We start from the raw sequence: 21459 nt of genomic DNA, 5'->3' as shown, positions 1-21459 counted from the left end.
ACCTCACTGCTCTGTGTAAAATCAATCAGACATGTCAGTGTTGCTAATAGAGATATGAATTTTACCCCCAAAATCACTACCAAACTGGTAATATTGTTTTCAATTCAAGAATTAATGGGGTCTGAAAGGAATTTGTAGGCTAAAACTGCAAACATTTGAAATGGGGATTTATTTATTATGGCTGCACACCATAGTTACAATTGTACTTGTCCCCAAGCATTAGGCAACAGAAATGGACACCAGGCAAGGAAACTGAAGGGAAATGAAGCACACCCTTATCCTTACACACTGTCATTTCCAAGGTGATGTCTGGAACTGATCAGCAAGGGAAACTGGGAGCAATAGCAAGCTATGACACAGAGCTCCCCACACTGCTCTGTTGTTATCTGCTGAGCATCATTATTCCCAAATCAGGAAGATGTTTTTAATAAGACACTTTCTTTAGGTCTTTTTTTCAAATTCTGTAACACTTAAGATAGCATTATGATTTTTAGAGTAAGGTATTTGAGTGGCAGCTCTGGAAATCCCCAAATTACAAGACAATATTCTCTCCATCTTTGAGATGAAGTACAGTTAACCCTTTACTCATCCTTTTTGCCATAAGAATTTCTGGCAACCTTGATAGCATAGAGAAATATATTCACTAGGAGCCACTATACTAAAATAATTGCTGATTGCTACTTTTTGATAGCAATATAGAAACCAGAAGTTCTTGTTTTGCTTGAACAAATGACACAGAAGAAAGTATTTCCACAAAAGAAAATATGGATGCCATAAAATGACAAATGCCCTTCAGTGGCCATCACTTCAGTCTGATTGCTATGATGATCAGATTTATGACAGAGAATTTATGGATGGCAGGTAAAATGAGGCAAACCTTCCACATTTGTCCATTAAAAGTTGGGTTTGGGGCTGGTTTGTGAAGGTTTTTCTGGGGTAGGGTGGTGTTTTTTCTACTGAAGCCAGTATGAGACTATAAAGCCAGTTTAACTACACCAGTTTTATTCAGTGGGGGAGAATGCCATTTTCCAATACAGCAAGCTTAGTCATTTATATGCCTTTCTGATTTATTTATGGTGCAATAAATCCATGGGTAGTTCTGTGTCTGTTGGAGATTTGCAGTATCCAGGATAAGTTTTTAACTGAAGATCAGAAGCAGGGAAAAAACCCCAAACCTCAAACTGCTGCCCCCTTTGGCTCCAACCCACAAGACATAAACAACTTCAAAAGAATAAAATGGTGCATGTAAATTTCCAATCACATCTTTTGCAGCAAAAGTGTGTTATCAACTAGTTGATAAGCTTTAGATGTTCCTCTCATTAAGTCATTGGATCAAAAGAGCTGAACTATGGAAAATTTCATTTATACCTTCAATTACAATTACTATGAATCTTAGTAATTACACTTAACACTTTCAAAACACTGCACTAATGTCTACAACATGCCTTGGTAGAAAGTTAGCTTTATATTTGAAGATGATATAGGGGATGAAGAAACCTGTTATGATTTCCTGTTGATCTGCATAGAAAAGCCTCCAGCTCTTACACCAGGATTCTCATGTTCCAGAAACCAGAGAGAAAGGGGCAACTAGGAAATTGTTCAGTTGCAACATCTGATTGTAAGGATTTGATAATTTCTTTAACATACATTTCAAACAGAGGACTTAACTTCACTGTCAGGTCCCCTTTAAATTAATGTTTTCAACTGATCTTTCTTCCATAATTCTCAAAACTTGGAATTGCCCATATATTACTGAATTGAAAGGAATGTTTTTTTTTAATTTTCCAAAACATACATATGTTTGATCCATTTTCCCAGTGCAATGCTAAAAGCTTTTTCTTTCTCCAATCCTGTAGCAAATACTAATAGCAGCTCTAACTTTCTTAACCTCAAATATATTCAAAAGCAAGATTACCTCAAAAGGAACTGCTGAGGCTAGACAAGCTAAGAAGTCCATCTACCTCTATTTCATCTTGCATATTATTCAATTATATATTGTACAGTCCCTAGGGAAAAAAAAAACATAGGAAAGTAACTCAGAAAGGCCATCAATCATTTAAGTGTTGTTTATTTTCAAATAGTACCATTTCTTGTCAGAATGTAAGAAATTGACATATCCATTACACCTGCCTCAATGAAACTGTGCTGTCTAAATGCCTTGGATGAGCACTGGAACCAATTAAATTTCTACCAGCCTGTTCCAGGGAAAAGGCTTTGCTGTAACACTGCAGCACAGTGCAAGCTTCTGAAAGAATTTTTGGAAATCATACATAGAAAATTTGTCCCTCTTTTGGAGGAAAGGGCAGGAAGGGAAAAAAAGACCCCAAAAAGCCTGGTATTTGTTACATCAAAACAATTACAGTGGTACATAAAAAAGCTGTAAGAAGGCATTTATTCTAATAGCCTTGGATGTTCAATCCGTGTAATAGTCCAGTCTGGTTTTGCTCCTTCTGTAAACTCCCTTTGGAACCTGAAAAGGGAAAGATAATAAGGGAAGAGCTGTTAAGATTTACTTGACCTTAAGGAGCTACAGGGCATGATGAAGAAATATTTTACTTCAAACTTATTGCTGTAAAAGCTACTTAAACTTTCATGCTTATGCCCCAAAATGGAAGATAAAAATTATTTCCAAAGTAAGAAACAGAATTCATTGACTTCAGAGCATTTTGGTTCAGATCCCACAGACAAGATCAAGCAGCAACTATAAAGACCCTGATACCAAGAAAACACTCAGCTCTCACAGCCGGAATATGAGTAAACTTTAGAGAAGATCTTGATCTGTAAGTAAAGGGTCTCATTTAATGGGATGGTAAGTGAAAGAAAATCATGTGCTCCATATTTTACTTGAAAATTTTCCTCTTTCCTGAAGTGTAGTTTAAAAGGTAATACATTTTCAGAACTACATCAAAGATTGAGTTAACAGTAGCACTGAGTCTCCCCTATCTAGAGACAAGTCTGAGCTTCAAGGTGATCCTCATGTTCTCAAATGATCTGCATGTCATGGACAAGAGCAGTATAATATCACTGCTTTGCAATCCTGTGCAAATCCACTCCTGCAAAGTGGGATTGGGAAGATATTTAGGCTTAAAGGGAAGGCTCTCAAGGTTAATGGAACTTCAGAAACCTCCAACTCTAAGGAAGATGCTGAATTCAGTTGAGGGATGGATCCACAACAATCTACCCAGGCAAAAAGCACTGGTCTCCTCATGAGTGTTACCTTTGTTTCAGAGCTCCTCATCACCTAGACTCCAAGTTTTCAATTTCAAATGTGGGTGTAGAAATCCTTGATCATACCACATTTGTCACACAAAAATCCTCACTTCTCCCAGCTTCTGAGAATCTTATTTTCAATACATTTTGCCAACTGTGTAGACATTTTCTGCAGTGCTCTGATATCAGTACCCCAACACAGACATTATTTATAAGCATTCCTATGAAAATCCATCTTCCTAATGTGTGCTCTGAGGATCAGAAACCTCATTCAGTGCTCCAAATACCACTCTTGCTTACAGAGGAAGTTTTCACTAATATCAACCCAGAAGCAAGGAAAAAACATAATGACATTAGGGGTATTTAAAAAAATTGGCCCTAAAACCAAAACTGAAAAGCTGGATGAGAATTAACTTAGACTAGAATCAGAGTAAATGAAAACCAGTGGGTTCTGCAGTGGCACAATGGAAGTGCTTGCAGAACTGCCTACCCCACAGGTACCTCATGAGCATGAGAAAAGAAAGGGACAAACAAGCTTACTCATAGTTAGCTGTTAAAAGATGTTTCTTTTCTTTTGTGTTTTCATCTCCAAACACAATCTGGAAGACTTTGGCTTCACCTGGTACTTCGTCAGGTAGATTAGCACCATTCAGATACCAGAAGCACATCAGGATGCTAACAAACTTTCTTCCTGTTGGAAATAAATCAAAACTTAAGTTAGATCTCATGCTTCTCAGCAGTCCAATGTTCCTATTTGCTACCCAGCATATATTCTAGTGAGACCCTGGAAGGACAGCTGGCTTCAGCCATAAAGAATACAGGTTAGAATAATGAGTGATCAAGCTATTTTATGCCATACTTATGCTGTTTAGCAGTAATAAAAATACACTCTTTAAAAAAAACACGTATTTTATCGTGAACATGGTGTGACAGTGTATACAATGAAACTGTATAAAAAAAAGTTGGTTCCCACAAATTCCAAAGCTAACTACTAATACAACAAATGTGTGCAAAGTAGTTCAAACAGGAGAGCAATCTAAGAGGGGAAAAATAAATTCCTATTTCCCAAACCAGGAAAAATGCTTACTGGGTCTGACAACTTGAAATGCTCAACTGAAGACCCAGGGTTAGATCCACACATCATCTCCACTGTGCCTGATAGTGAACAGAGCACACAATGCAGGTATCCAACAAAAAGAAAAACATGTCTGAACTCAGCATGAGCTTAAAAAATCCCAAACCAATCAAAGAGTCCTAGAACAAAGTGTATTTCATGACAAAAAGACTAAACCAGCAAAATTTACTTAATTATGCAGCCTTCACTATTCTTCTTGCAGGGTGCAATGCAGGATGCATTTTCAGTGTTGAAGCAAACAGCTTTCAGCATATATTAGAATAATTGTTTTTGAATAATTGTTTCACATTACTGAGGACTAATAATATAAAATTCTGTTCAAAAGAAGGAAAAACCCAGACAGAAGTCAAAACAGTATCATAATGTATTAACAATAATCTCTGTCTCTGATTAAAAAGGAAATAAAGAAATTTTATATGGATGAATTACTAACTGAGAAACAAGGGATGAGAAAGTACTCAAAACCACATCTGCATGGAAAATGTCTGTTTAGTAGCAAAACCAGGAAATAAGACTGCTCACTGCTGTAATGTTTTAGGGTTCTAAACATACCATCATCATCATAGTAAATGCGAACATCTCCTTCAGTTGTGTACATGATTGCATCAATGTCAGCTGCTAAAGCATCCCTGTGGCTGTCAGGGAGCAAAGAAATCTTTTCCTTCAGCACCTGAAGTACCTAAATTCAGAAAAACTGTCACTTAGTTTTTCATTAGGAAATGTAAGCAACAATCTATTTCTACTGCAGTTAATAAAATGAGCTGTATTGCTAAAACATTTGTCTAACACATGTAACAGCTAAAGTGAAAAAGCACTGGGAAGTTTGGGCACTCCTAAAACCTAATTCAGCAGCACTGAAGAAGCTCCATTTACTGCTCAAAACAAATGAAAACCAAGCATCTCAAAAAATGTTTAGGAAAGGCACTGTCAAAACAGCAGCAGCAGCAACACAAGCCATGTGAGCCCAGAAGAGCCCAGTGAAGCTGGCTCCACAGTCACACTCTGCCTTCTCACTGATTCGGTATCTTTGAGCCATCTCTCACAAATTTCCTTGAAAATCAGTTTCATTACCAATGAGTTTATCTTTGCCATTTTGTGATCCATACTCCATTAGAAAAAGCTTAAACCCTTGCAAATCAGACCTGGCTGAAAATTGTTCCCCTGGTAATTAATGTCCTTATGACACTCACATCCATATTATCTAAGTGTCCTGTGATCCACACAGCTGTGTAAGTAGAAAATGGTGGGGTGCAAAAACTGCACAGAGGTAGCACCCAAACACCACATGAGAAAGTCAAGTCACAAGAAAGGATGAAACAACAGAACTTATTTTTAACTAATACTAATTTTTTTACCCTAATTTGATCTACCATTTTTGAATAACAAATGCAGAGGTTACATGGAAGCAAGAGGCAATCTTCACAAGGAGGCATTGATTTCTAGTACATTTTGCAGGTACAAAATTCACTGGCCAAAGAAATGACAAAGTAGCCTGGGATCACAGCCTCATCTACTACACCCTTGGCTCACATGAAATCTCTGCATCAATGTAAACCTGAAAAATTTACAGCCACCAGAGCAAGTTCTTTCAAGAGGGAGCAGAGGAGAAGCCCTTTCAGAACAACTGCAAGAAACAAACTCACGTTTTATTGCTATCTGTGTTCAGAGAGAGGAGGCAACACTGTTCAGAGGGGATGCACTAGAACAGCACCAGAGTTTTTGCTGCAAAGGCATGGGTGGCAATAGGACAGGCCATGCTGACATCCTGTAACAAGGCAGACAGAGACCTGGAGTGTCTCCTCCACTTGACTCTGATGCATCTGTTACCTCCACGCCCTGGGAAGGCCAAGACAACTTCAGCAATTAAAAATCCATAAAAACACAGAAAACACAGCACTGATGTTTAACCAGGTCGGTCACATCCCTGAGACATGACACAAGACTGAGGCCTTCCAGCCAAAACCAGTAATCAGCTCTATGATCTGATGGGGGTGGGAATGTGTCATTGCAGCAGGGATGAGCACAAACCAGTTTCCTTCTTCACATGAATTCTGGTGCACAGACTGAGTCAGCTTCAGCCACCTGCCTACACCTAGAGACACACAATTCCACCTGCCATCCAGAGCCTGCAGCCTTTCCATCCTTCCTGGTACACCAGCAATCCTTCTGCCATTTGGTCCTTATGCTCAACAGCTAAAATATATTTTACTTTAAGTACAATAACTTCAAATTAAGTTTCATGCCTTAAAATAAACATAAAAAAAGCTGTAGGACAAAAGAATTGCCCACCCTATGTCACATTACACTGTTTTTCCCAAATTAAACCAAACTGGCAACTTGTAGGTAACGCCAGGCTGAATGCATCCATGTTAACTTTGTAACAGACAATCAACTGCTAGGATAGGAGATGGAAAGCATTTACCTCTGCTGATACAAGTTCTTCCAGCAGGTCAAGTTTACGCTGAGACAGCAGCTTTGAAACAACAGAAAAGGCCTACCAAAATAAAACAGAATCAAATACCAAACATGAACAAGTAACTCTAGGCTGGCTTACTTTTCAGACAAATCCATAAGTGTATGACAAGCTACCCAAATATTCTGTGATTTAAGATTTCAATACTTGCAGAGGGTATCACAATTGAAATGTAACCCCTAAAGCATTACAAGAGTGATTTAATGAATTGATAAAAATATACAAGTTCTTTTCCATTTCTTATTTAAAACATCAAAGCTTCCAATAGGTGAATTCACAGGTTACAAAAGAAAAAAAAAGCTTTGCAGTATTTTGCATGTTGCTTTTACTCATTTTGATAATTCAAACACTCTATGTCTTTCCCTGTAGATTTTGTTCCCCTGCCCTCTTCTCATTCATCTTCTGGTTTCAATCAAAACTGATGCTGCAATTTACAAATTTTCTTTACAAATCTGGTTTAGTCTCTAGACTTCAGGAAGCTCAGCTCTCCTTTCTCCCCTCAATTTTGCAGGCATATTTACATACAATTATGCCTCTACACATTCAAGTAGTGCACTTGTGAAGGACAGTGTATTTAGGACTCTACACCAAGTAAAAACAAACACCAAAACAAAACCTAAAAAAAAACAGACCAAGGTAAAACAGGTGGTTCCACACATGTGTCAAATTATTTGTTGTGGGTTTTTTCCTCTCTTGAACTGATCCTAATCATTTTAACATTTTTCCCCCAAGGTGTTATTTTGAGCTGTTTTTTTTTTTTTGTTTTTTTGTTTTTTTTTTTTTTTTTGTAAATGTAAACACAATAATAAAAAGTTTCCCAACAGATAACTCTGTAATTTTCATATGACTAACTTTGAGATACTTACCTCTCTGACACATTCTGTTGACAAGGCTTACTGGGCTTATAAATTTGGAGAAATAAATATATATACACCAGCTCTATGCCTGTCTAAGCTTGATCGTTTCAGGAAAACCTGCTAAGAGGAGACACACTGCTCCTTAAAGTCTCTACAACATTTGGAAGCACCTTCCTTCATGCTACTTTGGGGGATGGCTTAACCAGTTCATTTTAATTGTGGAATCTGGGAAAACAAGAAATTCCTGAGGGAAAGTAAAATTCTGCTCATATCATTTGCCTTGAAGTGTGGTGCTTGGAGCCAGCAGGGGAGAACTCCATGTATTTTACACACAGGAGCACATTTGTGCTATGATGTCCACACATAATAAATAACATCAGGCTGGACAACAGGAGGAATTTCTTCATGGAAAAGGTTGTCAAACATTGAAATGAGCTGCCCAGGGAGGTGGTGGAGTCATCATCCCTGGAAATGTTTAAAGAAAGAGTGGACATGGCACTGATGCCAGAAACTGGCTGATAAAGTGGTGTTTGGTGATATGTTGGACTCAATGTACAACACAGCCACAGAGCTGGAGTGGGTCCAGCAGCAAGGATTGGGGACTGGAGCATCTCTCCTCCAGGAAAAGCTTATGGGACTTGTTCAGCCTCAAGAGGAGATGGCTGAGAGAGACCTCATCGACGTGTATAAATATTTACAGGGGGTGAGTGCCACGAGTATGGACCAGGATCTACTCCGTGGTGCCAAGCAACAGGACAAGAGGCAATGGGCAGAAACTGATGCACAGAAGTTCCACCTGAACACAAGGAAGAACTTCTTTACACTGAGTGTGACCAAGCACTGGAACAGATTGCCCAGAGGTTGCAGAGTGTTCCCCACTGCAGACATTCTAGACCTGTCTGGACACAATCCAGGGCCATGTGCTCTAGGACGACCTTGCTGGAGCAGGGAGGATGGAGCAGATGACCCACTGCGACCTATTCCTACCTCACCCGTTCTGTTAATCTGTGACTATCCCAGAAACCTTCTCCAGCCTAACTGATTCTACAACTCCACGAAATTAAAGAACCAGGGGATGCACCGGCAGCCCCTGGGGAGGGTCAGCAGGACCCTTCCTTCCCCTCAGGCCGGCCGCGCTCCTCGCCCCGAGGCCCCAGGCCCGCTCACCTGCTTGGCTCCCCGCGTGAACTCCTCGATGCTGAATTCGTGGTCGAAGTAGAGGCGGATGAGCAGGTAGTAGAAGCGGGTGCGGAGCCAGGCGAAGGGGCTGGTGATCCTCACTACCACAACACGCCGCTGAGGGCCCTCGGTCCCAGACCCGGCGCTGCTGGCGAACCGAGCCTGGGCGCTGAGCTGGGGCGGACGGGTGCGGGCGGGGCCCGGCGGGCCCGGTGGGGCTGCAGCCGGCGGCAGGAGCCGGGCGGAGCCCGCCAGCGCCCGCGCCAGCCAGCGGACACGGCTCGGGGCCGCGCAGCGCAGCGCCATGATGGCCCGGCGCGGCCCCGCCCTGTCCGCAGCAACTCCCGCTCCCCGGAAACACGGCTGCGGCCACCGCTGGTTCCGGCGCAGGCGGAGCGGTCCCGGCTGCCGGCGGCTGCGGCCGCGCCGGGTCAGGGGACCCGAGCCCCGGTCACCGCCGGAGAGAGGCGGCCTCCCCTCTGCTGGCCCTGCTGGGACCGCGTCTGGGTGCGGTGTCCAGTTCTGGACTTCTCAGTACAAAGAGACAAGGAGCAGCTGGGGAGAGGCCAGCGGATGGCACAACGATGCCGAAGGGGCTGCAGCATCTCTGCTCATGAGGAGAGACTGCGGGAGCTGGGCCTGTTCGGTCTGAGGAGATTGTGAGCGGATCTCTTGGATGCACAGAAATACCTCAAAGGCGGGTGCCAAGAGATGGTGCCAGACACTTCTCAGTGGTGCTCAATGACAGGACGAAGAGTAACGGCCATAAACTAAAACATATAAGCTCCACCTCAGCTTGAGAAAGAACTTACTGTCATTGAGGGTGGCAGAGCACGGGAACAGGCTGCCCAGGGAAGCCATGGAGTCTCTGTATCTGGAGACATTCAAACCCCACCTGGACATGTTCCTGTGTCACCTGCTGCAGGTGACCCTGTCATGGCAGGGGTTGGACTCAATGCTCTCCAGAGATCCCTTCCAACCCTGACAATTCCGTGACCCGCGGGCTCTCGGGCCTTGCCCAGGGGGCGAGGCAGGAACGCTTCTGCGCGGGCTCTTCTTTCCGGGGGAAGCGGCGGGGCGGACGCGGTGCCCGCGGCCATGGAGCGGCGGGAGCGGCGGGCGGAGGCCGTGGAGCGGCTGGACGGGGTGACACGGGAGCGCTTCCTGCGGGACATCTACCCGCGGGTACGGGGCGGCCGGGCCTACCCGGCGACACAGGGCAAGGCAGGCGGCGTCCGGAGACTGCTCCTCAGCGGGCACTGCTGGGGCAGGCCAACCCCAGGGTTTGCGTTTGTGTGTTCCCGGAAAGGTGCCCTGATCTATTGAGGGAGTTTAGGAGCAAGGAGCTTCTATAGGCAGGTCCTGTCTGAGCTGTCCAACCCGAGAGGTGATCTCTGTAAGAGTCCAGTGCGTTTGGCAGTGGTTAAAAAGTGTGATCGTTAGTTTTGTTGCTTTGTCATCTTTTGTTTTATCCTCCCCACCCTCCGAGGTCCCAATTAAAAGCAAAAGTGTCTTTCTGCTTTTTGTGTGCGGGCTGGATCAAACCTGTTTGTGGTTGTGAGCAGTGAGGAACCTGGTACGGGTGGAAAGAACTTCTTTCTCTCATGAGAACATAACAGCATCACCACAGCTCACAGGCTGCACCTTAACTGTGTCGGCTTTTACATGTTTTGTGCTAAACCTTGGCTGGAAGGGCTAAATCTAGTTCTTCATCTGGATGGATTACTAAATGGCCCCAGCACAAAGTGTGGGCTATAAATGTCTCTGCCTTTCCATATCCTTCCTTACCCAGCTAGGAAAGAACATGTAGTTAATAGAGAAACAGTTCCATAATTTGCTGCATTTTGTTTCAACTTTCAGCGTTTGATTCACATTGCTTGTGAACAGATTAGTCGTAACCTTGTGTAAGAAACATTTACAACACTTACAAAGAAACATTCCCTTCCATGTAATTTGAAAAATTCATTCTGGTTTTTTTTCTGTTGGATGCTGTGATAATTCACCACTGAATTTTGTTGTTGTTCCTTAGAGAAAGCCAGTAGTGCTGACAGGACTGGAACTGGGCACTTGCACCACCAAATGGACAATAGATTACTTGAGCCAAGCTGAAGGATCTAAAGAAGTAAAGATTCATGTTTCTGCAGTGCCACAGATGGATTTCCTCAGTAAGAACTTTGTGTATAGGTACTTCACTCCAAAGCCTCTTGCATTTTAAAGGCATGTGCTTGTAACTTACAGACATACAGTGCATCTGTTTGGAGCTGAGGGTGGGAATGGGAAGATAGCTTGTGAAAACATTACATTATGTATCAAAGGGTTGTCCTGGGTTTCTCCCTCTTCTATTAATTCTACAGCCTGAATAAATACCATGAAGGTGAAATGAGGGGCCAAACAGCACCTTTAAAATGGTGCCATGAAGTGTTGCAAAGGTATTTTGTCAGAGCACTGTTTTAGGAAATTTGAGTCTGGCATTTGCAGGCATTAATTAAAAACAAACCAAACCACCCTTGATATCTGTGCTTGATAGCCTGGCATTTGTTGTAGTTATGTGGTGCATTCTCAGTGTTACTGAATAGTGACAATTTCTGACTCACTGTGTGTCTGATCCCCTTTGAATGCTGGTGTGTGTGTGTGCCAGCCATGATAGTCCACTCCAGAAAGGGTGTAACTGGTTAAATCCAAGCTCCTTTCAAAGTTGGCATGTGCAGCTTTCAGAATGCTCAGACCGCTGGATACCACACATTTCACCAGCTCTTCAGTCTTGATGTGGGCCACAAAAAACCTTGATCTCCTCTGGAGCTTCTCTTATGTAACTGCCAGAACATTTCTTCTGAGTTCATCTAGTCTGAGTCATTGGGTTGTCTTCAAGGGTAAATGCCTTAATTTTAGCAGTTTTTGTTTTCCCCAGGTGGGAACAGGATGTGCTCAGTGTGTTAAACTTCTAAGCAGGTGGGAGCATATGCTGTAAACAAGCCACGAGTCTGAGTGGAGCCTGTTGTTCAGGGAATAAACACCAATTACAACCATGATGCATTCTGCTCACTGCATAATGAACTATTGAATCTCTGAAATTGGGGAGTACTTGAATAACTTTGTCTTATCTCCATTCTTTATACCCCCTGCTCTGTTTGGGGTTTTTTTTAGTATCCCTTGCTGTGAGTTCACATACAGTTGTTCTGGAGTCTTAGTTTTAGCAGGTTTGTAGACAGCCAAATGGACTCTCTGATGCTCTGATGGTGTTTCATTAAGGCAGGTGTCAGGACTTTCACATACTTCACTTGAAATTCAGGAAACTTTGACTTTTTCCACAGCAAGCCCCTCATTCTAATCTGAAGGGACAGTAAGTAGAAACAAAAGAATAGAAACTCTGAGGACTCAACATGCAGTTCCATTAGTTTAAACTGATGAACATCAGTAGTACTGCAGTTCTGTTGTGAGTTGCCTGCTCCTAGCCCTGTTTTTGTGTTGGTTCTGGAACTCATCCAGCCAGGTTGTGACGTGCTGCAGAAATCTGAATGGTTTTCTGCTGTTTTAGCTTTGTAAGCAGGTTCACATGGGGGTCAGATGAGTGCCAGTGCTACTGTAAGGGGGGAGATGGGGTGATGGGGGCAGAGATAGCAAGGGCAGAGCTGTGGTAGCACCAAAATGCATCAGTTTAAGCTGTAGTGAGAGCTGTGCTCTTTCTTTAGCAGCAGACATGATAGAACAGAGTGGCTGAAGTCAGAGCATTGGGTTTTGTTTGGTTTTCCATTGACTTCAGTGGATTTTGTATTTGCCTATTCCAAGCAAACCTAAAATGTTTAGAGAACTGGTTTAAGTATTGTCACATGCAGGTTCACATTCTAGTAGAAAAGATAACAGGATCAAGAAAAATTTTGCTTGAGAATGGTTTCTTCTTAACCCTGGGTACTTGGTGGTTGCTGTGAAATGATATTTACATGCAATAGTTAATTATCCAGTGACACTTAGTGTGAGATGGTGAGCTGCATGAATGTAACATTGAATTCATAATAATGAATGCATGTCCTGTTGCTGATTGTGTTTGGTTTGCCATTCAGCTATCAATTGATACCAAAATCTGTAATCTGCATGAAAAGCCCCCGTTATGTAGATAAATGTCACACTTACTGACTTCAGAGGAACCAGCTCTAATGCCCAGTTACTCTTCTTGAATCTTCTGAAGCTGTGTTTAGAACATTTAAGGAAAGCTGCAAAGAAACATTTGAAATATTGAGATGCCTGTGTTTTGAGGAGCTGAGAAAGCATATATTTAAAAAAAGTCCATATAACTGAAATAAATTTTATAGATGTACAAATGAAGGTAATTACCTGTATTCCGGCACAAATTCATAGCAGAAAATGCATAGATACAAATATGTGCATCTTCCCTGTGGGAGTTTTATTGATGCTGAACTTTTCTGCAAATTTAGAAAAAAGTACAGTAAACAAGCCTAAAAATGACACACCTAAACAGTTAAACAAGTATTGCCACAGTTTGAGTCCTAATTTGACTGCGAAAAATGTCTTGTTCTGTGACTCAGACCATTCAGAACTCCTAAGCTCAAGGGGGGGATCTTAACAAAGTTTATGAACACTTGATGGAGCCAGGTTCTCTGTGATCCATGGTGACAGGACAAGAGGCCATGGGCACAAGCTGAAATACAGGAAATTCTGTCAACCCCTTTAACACACACAGACACACTGTTTTACAGTCAGGTTACTCAAACAATGGAACAAATGCAACATGTTTCCTAGAGAGATTTTGGAGTCTCCATGAAACAGAACTGGATGTGTCCTGTGCAAGCTGCTGTAGTGAACCCTGCTCTTTGCAAGGGGCTTGGGCTGGAGGAGCTCCAAGGGTGCTTCCAGCCTCAGCAACTGCAGGATTGTTTGGATATATACTGGAACAATTCACTAAACAGAAGTTTCTGAGTGTAGGATTTCTGTCTTGGGAGAACTCTTCAAACACTGATTAGTCATCATATTATTTTAAAAAAATAAGAGCAGCCTATTGCATCTGCCATTGCACTTGATATGGTAAGGGAGCTTATTATAAATCTAGAGTTTAGACTGTGTGTTGTTACACTGACTCATGATATAAATTCAAATATTTCTATTTCAGAACTCTGCCTTTTGATTCATTTGTGCAAAGAGCAGCTGAAGTCAAGCATAAAGAGTACTTTCTTACTGAGGTAATTTCCTTAGTGTCACAGTTTCTTCTGTTGGTTATTTTGCTGGTATTTGGAGAAAAGTGATGAACTGTAATTTAAAAAGTCTTACTTCAGGAAAAGACTTGATCTTTAACTTTCTTGTGTGTGGATGCTAAAGGAAAAAACATGAGAAGTTGTAGAAAGCGAAGGGAGACAACCATCGGATTGATGAGCATCAAACTCCAATTTATTGATCCACCAGGCACATTTTATAACAGTGTTAATTAAGCTCATACATATTGCAAAACCCGAGCTCATCATAGGCCACAGATTAAACATTGATCCCTCCTTTTGTTTTCAATACCTGTGGTTTGTTATTGAAACCAAGATTTGTGTTCTCACCCTGATATGAATGGTTCTCAAAACCTCCATGCCTGTTACTTTTACTTTCCCAAAACAGCCAAGGACAGAATGTTTACCTGTTATGAGAAGACTGCCTGAGAGCCCTGCTGTTTATAAAAACGTGCCTGAGAACTTAGTTATTTACAGAAACAGGCTTGGGAACTACTGCTTACAGCTGCCTTTTTACTTTTCCATCAGCTGTATATTTTCATGGCCTCTTTCTATGAGCCATGTTTGAACAAAATTCTCCAACAAGAAGTAATTCTCAGAAGTTTTTTTGCATGTCTACAGTGTGGTTAACTTCAGTTATCCTGTTTCTCTTAACAAAAACTACTTACATGAGCAAAAATTCCAGTATGAAATTTAGAAATCAAACCTTGCTTTAGAATGACAACAATATAATTTGTGTGGTTTGCAAGAAAATGTCATGAAGACATTTAGAATTTGATAACTATCAAAATACAAATCTAGATATATTGTAACATAATTTGTGAGTAGCAAATGTGTGGTTATCTCTACTTATCATTGTTCAGGCTAAGTATTTTTCAGATAACTGTGATTAGGAAGCAAATAGTTTTGAATGGAGATATGCTTTTTTGCCTTTTATGCTGCATAGGTTGCTGTAAGTTTTGAAGGCAATAAAATAATTTTCTGCATCAATATACTGAAGAACTTAAATTATAATCAGCATTTACCTTGAGTCTGTTCAGTAACAGCAATACTGAAGCAGTTAATCAGTCCCCCCACACTTTATTTACTCTTCCCCTTTCAATTAATTTATTTTTCCCTTTTGTCAAGATGAGCTGCAGGGATCTGTTGTCATTATATTACAAAGGTTCTATTGTCATTACAGTGCAAGGGTTCCACATTGCTAGAGTTCCATACCTCCTTGATGTTTCTTGTAGGCAGCTCCTCTAAGCACTGAGTCTTCCTTGTCCTCACAGCAGCCAACTGACCCCAGGTCCCACCAATGCACTCTTTTATACCACTCTTCTTATTGGCTACAGGTGTGGCCTATTAAAATTAGGCCTGCTCCTAATCCTAATAATTGACCCAGCTGCAACTCTTTAGGGGGTAAGATTACATTCTATACCATCTGTATTTACTCATCCTGTATCCTCCTACAGGGATCAGTAAATGGCAGTATAACAAAGCTGAATTTGTAGATGCCCTTTATTTATACCATATTTTAATGAAATTCTGCATTAGATAAATGAGAAAATACAAGCTCTCTGTTTATGTGTTTTGGAAATTCTTATTAAAAAACCCCAAACAATTCTCTTTTTGTGTTCTCTTCAGGATGAAAAGTACTATTTGCGATCAGTCGGTGAAGATGTTAGGAAGGTAAGTTACTAGAGATTACAGTTCTAATATTGTAAAATTGCAGTTTAGAAATATTTTTTAAAGTCTGTTGTCATACAACTTACTTAGGGTCACGTGGTTTGTGAATCTGACTGGATTTAGGTCAGAGTACTTTAATGTGTCTAGAATAGCTGCTATTGCATGGGAGCTGAGCTGGTCACTGAAGAGTACATTGCTAAACTGCCTTTCTTTAGCTTTTGTTGTAAACTAATGTAAAAGGATTTATGCTGACCAATTGCTCCTGCAGTGTGAATCCTAGCAGTCATGGTTAAGAGAAGCTCTCTGGCTCTGGCTGTTCTTATTAATGGCATTTGGCAAGTAAATGCTGAAAAACATTGCTGATTTCAGGTTTTTGCCATTGCTGAAGTTCTAACCCCGTTTCATATGATAGGAAATGAATGTGAAGTGCTCCCCCATTTAAATGCGCATAGATGGTTCTCTCTCAATGCCCTTTCTGTTTCAGGATATTGCAGATATCAGGAAGCAGTTTCCTACTTTAGCAGAAGATGTTCATATTCCAGAGTATTTTGAGAAGGAACAGTTTTTCTCTAGTGTCTTCCGCATCAGCTCAGCTGGATTACAGTTATGGACACATTATGACGTAGGTAATACATGGGTTTAGCATGAAATGTTGCAGATGGCATTACAGAGTTGAGAGAATAAGGTGCAAATCTCTGTCAAAGATTAGAGAATAATAACAAACTTCACATATTTTGAAGCAGTAAAATGAACCACATTCTGTGGTGTGGTGAGTTTTAAATGTTGCATTGCTTAGGCATAATATCTTAACTGGGTTTATGTCAAATGCCAGATTTGCAAGATTAAAGGATGTTTTATTTTGTTTCCCTTTTTTAAACTGTTTTGAGTTTCAGTAGAAAATCTGAAATACAGTAACTTTAAACACTTTTGTCTTCAACATTGCTTTCCTTTTTTTTTTTTTTTCACTCTAATGGCCAGATTAGGATAAAATCTAGTTGTACAATACACTGCCAACTGTGCAATGATTGTAGTGGTTTCTGGCTCCAATGCAATAGATTCCAAATAAGGTTGTCTTCTAACACTGTGCAGTGAGTTCTGAATAAATTTATTTATAAGATAATTCTTAACATGTGAAGGTTTTATTAATACTCTTTTTTTAAGCTAATAATTAGATCAGTTGAAGTCTATATATTTATTCAATCAACTTTTGGCTGACATCTCTATTATTACACTCATCCCAGGTGATGGACAACTTCTTAATCCAAGTCACAGGGAGAAAAAGAGTTGTTTTGTACAGTCCTCGAGATGCACCGTATTTATATTTATCAGGTATGCATGTCACAGGTATCTAGATTGGAGTTTGGTGATCTTAGCTTTTCAACTTGCAAGTGTTGCACTGTAGAAAATAATCACTAACAGATGATTTGCTATAAAAGAATATAATTTGTTCCTTTAACTCTGATTCTTTGTGCTTTAGTCAAAGCTAAGGAAAACAGCAGCTTTGTCTGATTATTTTCAACACCTAACTGAAGGAGTAAAATGTTCTGTCTGGGTTCAAAATAGTTTTTTAGATGTCAGGAAAAGTGGTTTTTAGTGTTAATAAGGTTGCACTTACAGAACAAATGCAGACAAGAGGAGAACATCTCTTCAGTAAATGAGGGCTGCCATCAGGTTTTCTTGGTTTTGAGAAATAAACCAGGACTAAATTTGATTCAAGAACTGCCATCTCCAGCAATATGATAATGCTTTGTTACTATTGGAAGAGTGGGACTATTTATTCACTGAAATTTTCCTAGGTACTAAATCAGAGGTACTGGATGTGGATAACCCAGACATGGAGAAATATCCCCTTTTTGTGAAAGCCAAGCGCTATGAGTGTGTTTTGGAAGCAGGAGATGTGTTATTTATTCCAGGTAAGCAGTAAATAGTTCCTGACCATGGCATTGTATTAAACAGTCTTGTTTCTAATTTATGATTTCTGGAGATGGTAAGAGATTCCTAAAGCATTTCTCTGTTATAAGTAGAAGCATTGAAAGCCAATGTTGGCAAAACTAATTTACTTCTTCCAACTGTACAATTAACCTGAAAAACATTATTATATCTACCTACAAATCTTGCTTTCCCTCAAGTGTATGCTCTATGCTCCTGAACTTGTGTCTTAATCCATTAATACTATAAACTTGCCTTCTGAAATCTGAAATTACTTCAGTGACCTGAGTTTTTTAGTGATAGAATTTGAGTGAAATAAAATTTCTGTTCTTCTGTAGCTCTGGCACTTGAGGCACATGGTCTGATGAGAATTATGGATGGTAAAGTTATTGGACCTTCTAAAGATTAATAATCATCTTTGGGGAATGGAAACGCAAGTCTTAATAATTTTTCTGCACAAGCAGAAAGCTGTTTCCTGGGCTGACATGACAAATTCTGGTAGTCAGGGAAAGGCATTTGAATTACTCCTATTGACTCCTCCTTGTTACTGATTTTATTTTAACTCATTGTGAGCTTGCAGCAGATATGACTTATCCTGTCACTTTTACATTATCTGGGCAATATAAACAGGTCAGTAAACAAGAAGGTAGTAGGCTTTTAGGAAGTTATTTTATAATAGTTTCTTAGCCTTTGACTTGTTACTTAATTTTGAACTTACCTTTGTTTCTTCCTGAATAAACTTTTTGTTACAGTTAGACAGTTATATGTCACACTGCTGCTGATGTCAGCGTCCCTGTTTTCTGTTTCTGAAGTCCAGACACTCGTTTGTCTTTGCCAGTGGGTGAGCGGAGTCAAACCTGAGTCACATTCAGCTCTCTTAACACTGACTGGGGAGCACTGGGGTTTTTGAGTTCAGAGAATGGTGCTTTGTCAGCATCCTGCAGTGCATATCACTGAAAAATAAGATGTTTTTGGAGGAATGTGTGTGGTTATTATGAAGAAGGTAGAAGCAGTCCCTCTTCCTAACCTAGAAGAAACTTCATGTTTATTTCTCAGAATAAACTTTTCTATGTCTTCAGCACCTACAGGCAAATAAGATGCAATAAACACAGCATTCAGACTTTTAGCTTAAAATTCAAATATCCTAAATATACCGTATTAAACTGATTCTTTAAATGTACTCAATGAAGCAAAGATGTCTTGGCTTCCTTACCACAGTCACGATGATTCAGCTGAAAAACCTCATGCCTTCATTATGAGAAGATTAGCAACTTTGCCTGGGTGAGCTGGCTGATGCTGGTGGTTTACATTAATGCCTGGACAGCATGTGCAAGGTTAGGGACTAAGTGAAAATAGATACCTGCATTTAGAGTGGAGGAGAGCAAGGGAAGGTGTCTTTCTTTCACCCTATGCTTATCTTTTGCTTACATTTGAGTACCTCTGTGCTTCAGCAATTGTCACTTTTATGAGAAGTTATGGATCAGCATAAATGTCTTGAAAAACTTCTTAAATTTGGTACAATGCAATACATTCATATGGATGTTTATAAATAAAGAAAAATACAGTAGTTTAGGCTTTTCCTTAACTAGATTTAGTTTGGGCAATTCTTACACTTGCTTGGAGTCATCACATGGAAGTTTTGGACAGTAATTTTTATTTTAGACACTGTTCTTTCTACAGCTTTGTGGTTCCATAATGTAATTTCTGAGGAATTTGGAGTGGCACTGAATGTCTTTTGGAAGCACCTTCCTGCTGAGTCCTATGATAAGACTGACACTTATGGAAATAAAGATCCCATGGCAGCCTCTAGAGCTATACAGATCTTGGACAGAGCCTTGAAAACACTTGAAGAACTACCTGAGGAATACAGGGATTTTTATGCTCGGAGAATGGTGTTACGTATCCAAGAAAAGGCCTACAGGAATGATTATGGATAAAGCAACACACTGCAATTCAGCAAGGTCCCTTGCAAGTAGAAAATTTTATGTTAGCATGGAAACTGTCCCTCTGTACTTGCATACACTTTCTGTGAGACCAATAAAAACTGACAATAAACATTCTTTTATAACAAAATTCCTCTTGTAGATTTTCTTCCTAGTTTTTCATGTGCAGTCACAGTCTGCTTGATCTGGAGATGGTCTCTTTTCTACAATGAGACAGACATTTGCAGTGCCTCTACTTAGAACTGTACTTTTTTGGAATGCTCTACTTAAATTTTTCTGAACAAAAGTTTTGGTATGTGGGCTGACAGCATGTATGCTTAGAAGTAACTGCACCTATTTGTGAGTGCAGCCTCATTAAATTTTATCAAAGCCATAGTGGTTTCTGGGGAGGTCCAAGCAAGCCATTGGTGGTAGCTGTAATGGTCATGGTTTCTTTTTAAGTGATAACCTGGCAGTTAGTGTAGGGAGTTTCTTCTCCCCCTTGTAGTGAGACAGAGTGGATATGAGAAAAAAGGCAAAAACTAGCCATGCCAGATTACACTTAGAATTGTGCAGCAGCATAAGTGCAATGTAAATGATTTATCCTTTTCCTAGCTCAGTAGTGTGTCACTGGGGGGAATATCTTCTTTGTCACTGCCTCAGTGCAGTCAGACAGCATTGCTGTTCCTGCAGCTGTGAAACACTTGGCACTAATGAGCCCACAAATCCATTCAGATACAGTCCTGGTCTCTGCAGTGGAGTTCATAGTTGTGGAGTAGACACAAAACCTGTTGGGGCTGTTTTGTTATCATATGAAAGGGGGTTTGCATAGCACCTTTTGGGATGGAGTCTGCTGTTGAGGCATTGTAGATTACTTTTTCAGCAGATTGTAGTGCTTACAAAAGCCCTGTGAAATAAAGGTGGGGATCTGACAAAAAGGATAGGCTAGGCATTGTCTCTTTGAAACACCTCTGATGTTACTACTTGTGCTGTTTGGGGAATGCAGCATTTATCTGACTTAGGTCAGTCTGTTACTTCTAGCAACGTTTTTTGAGAATTGTAACTTGTCAAAAGCTCTTAGACAAAATAAATGTGTAGTGTTAAAAAAGTGCTGAAAAAAAGCTTTCTTCAGAAGAGCAGGAGCTTGAACACTGTGCAGATTATTCTTCTAAACCTGTTCTTCTTGGCAGTTCAACACAGTGAAAATAGTCTGGTACCATGTGAATGGGCACCCGGCCACCTCAATGAATAAGCATGAATGGAACCAGCCAAGCGATTCTGATGGGCATCATTGTACGTTCTGAGGGTAGAATTTCAATTTGGGATCACAAATAGGTCTCCCAAAATTTTTGTTCAGAAAGGAACAAGGATTGCTTGTGCATAGTGCTGAGACAGAATCTCTCTGCCCGTTAGGCTGGGGTAACCTCTTGGCTTTGTTGGCTTGGTAATGTCGAGGGCCCAGTCTGAATTGCAGAGGTGAACAGAGCATATTCTTTGTGTGTTAGGACTGAATTGAGAGGTTCAGAGAGCCTGCAGGGCTCAACAAAGCTGTGTTCCAGCATTGTGCCTGCACAGCCATCATTCTAACTGCCAGCAGCCTCTCAAGGTACTGGTACAGAGAATTACTGTGCTGATTGTGTGCCTGCTGCCATTCCTTGGGTCTCCATTCACAAAAGGGAGGTGTCAGCTTGGTATTCTCAAGCCCCCTCAACACTCAAGTGTAAATTTTATCTTCATGCTGCCAACTTTTGCATTTGCAGAGATCTGACTAAATCAGTCCCAGATGGAAAGAAGTTTATCAAACTTTTTAGTGGTTTAGATTCATACAAAATAAAATTATTTCAGTCATCTGGACAAGTTC

The 21459-nt window shown here is 40.7% G+C and overlaps 2 protein-coding genes across 2 annotated transcripts; one reads left to right on the top strand and one right to left on the bottom strand.

Annotated features, from left to right (window-relative positions):
• Positions 1 to 2051: 2051 nt before the first annotated feature.
• Positions 2052 to 9160, bottom strand: MAIP1 (matrix AAA peptidase interacting protein 1). Its single transcript, XM_058028452.1, has 5 exons — positions 8843 to 9160; positions 6768 to 6839; positions 4898 to 5024; positions 3751 to 3901; positions 2052 to 2470 (listed from the first exon to the last, which is right to left on the bottom strand). Exons 1-5 carry the CDS (start codon positions 9158 to 9160, stop codon positions 2392 to 2394), a joined length of 747 nt encoding a protein of 248 aa, XP_057884435.1. The 3' UTR covers positions 2052 to 2391.
• Positions 9161 to 9661: 501 nt separating this feature from the next.
• Positions 9662 to 19749, top strand: TYW5 (tRNA-yW synthesizing protein 5). The gene is made up of 8 exons (XM_058028354.1): positions 9662 to 10039; positions 10884 to 11038; positions 13977 to 14046; positions 15706 to 15750; positions 16232 to 16369; positions 16989 to 17076; positions 17544 to 17660; positions 19357 to 19749. Exons 1-8 carry the CDS (start codon positions 9953 to 9955, stop codon positions 19611 to 19613), a joined length of 957 nt encoding a protein of 318 aa, XP_057884337.1. The 5' UTR covers positions 9662 to 9952; the 3' UTR covers positions 19614 to 19749.
• Positions 19750 to 21459: the final 1710 nt, after the last annotated feature.

Source organism: Melospiza georgiana, chromosome 7 (assembly GCF_028018845.1).
Source record: "Melospiza georgiana isolate bMelGeo1 chromosome 7, bMelGeo1.pri, whole genome shotgun sequence".
Classification (NCBI taxonomy): domain Eukaryota; kingdom Metazoa; phylum Chordata; class Aves; order Passeriformes; family Passerellidae; genus Melospiza; species Melospiza georgiana.
The sequence above is the reverse complement of the archived record's forward strand: the minus strand, read 5'-3'. Positions and strand labels throughout refer to the sequence as shown.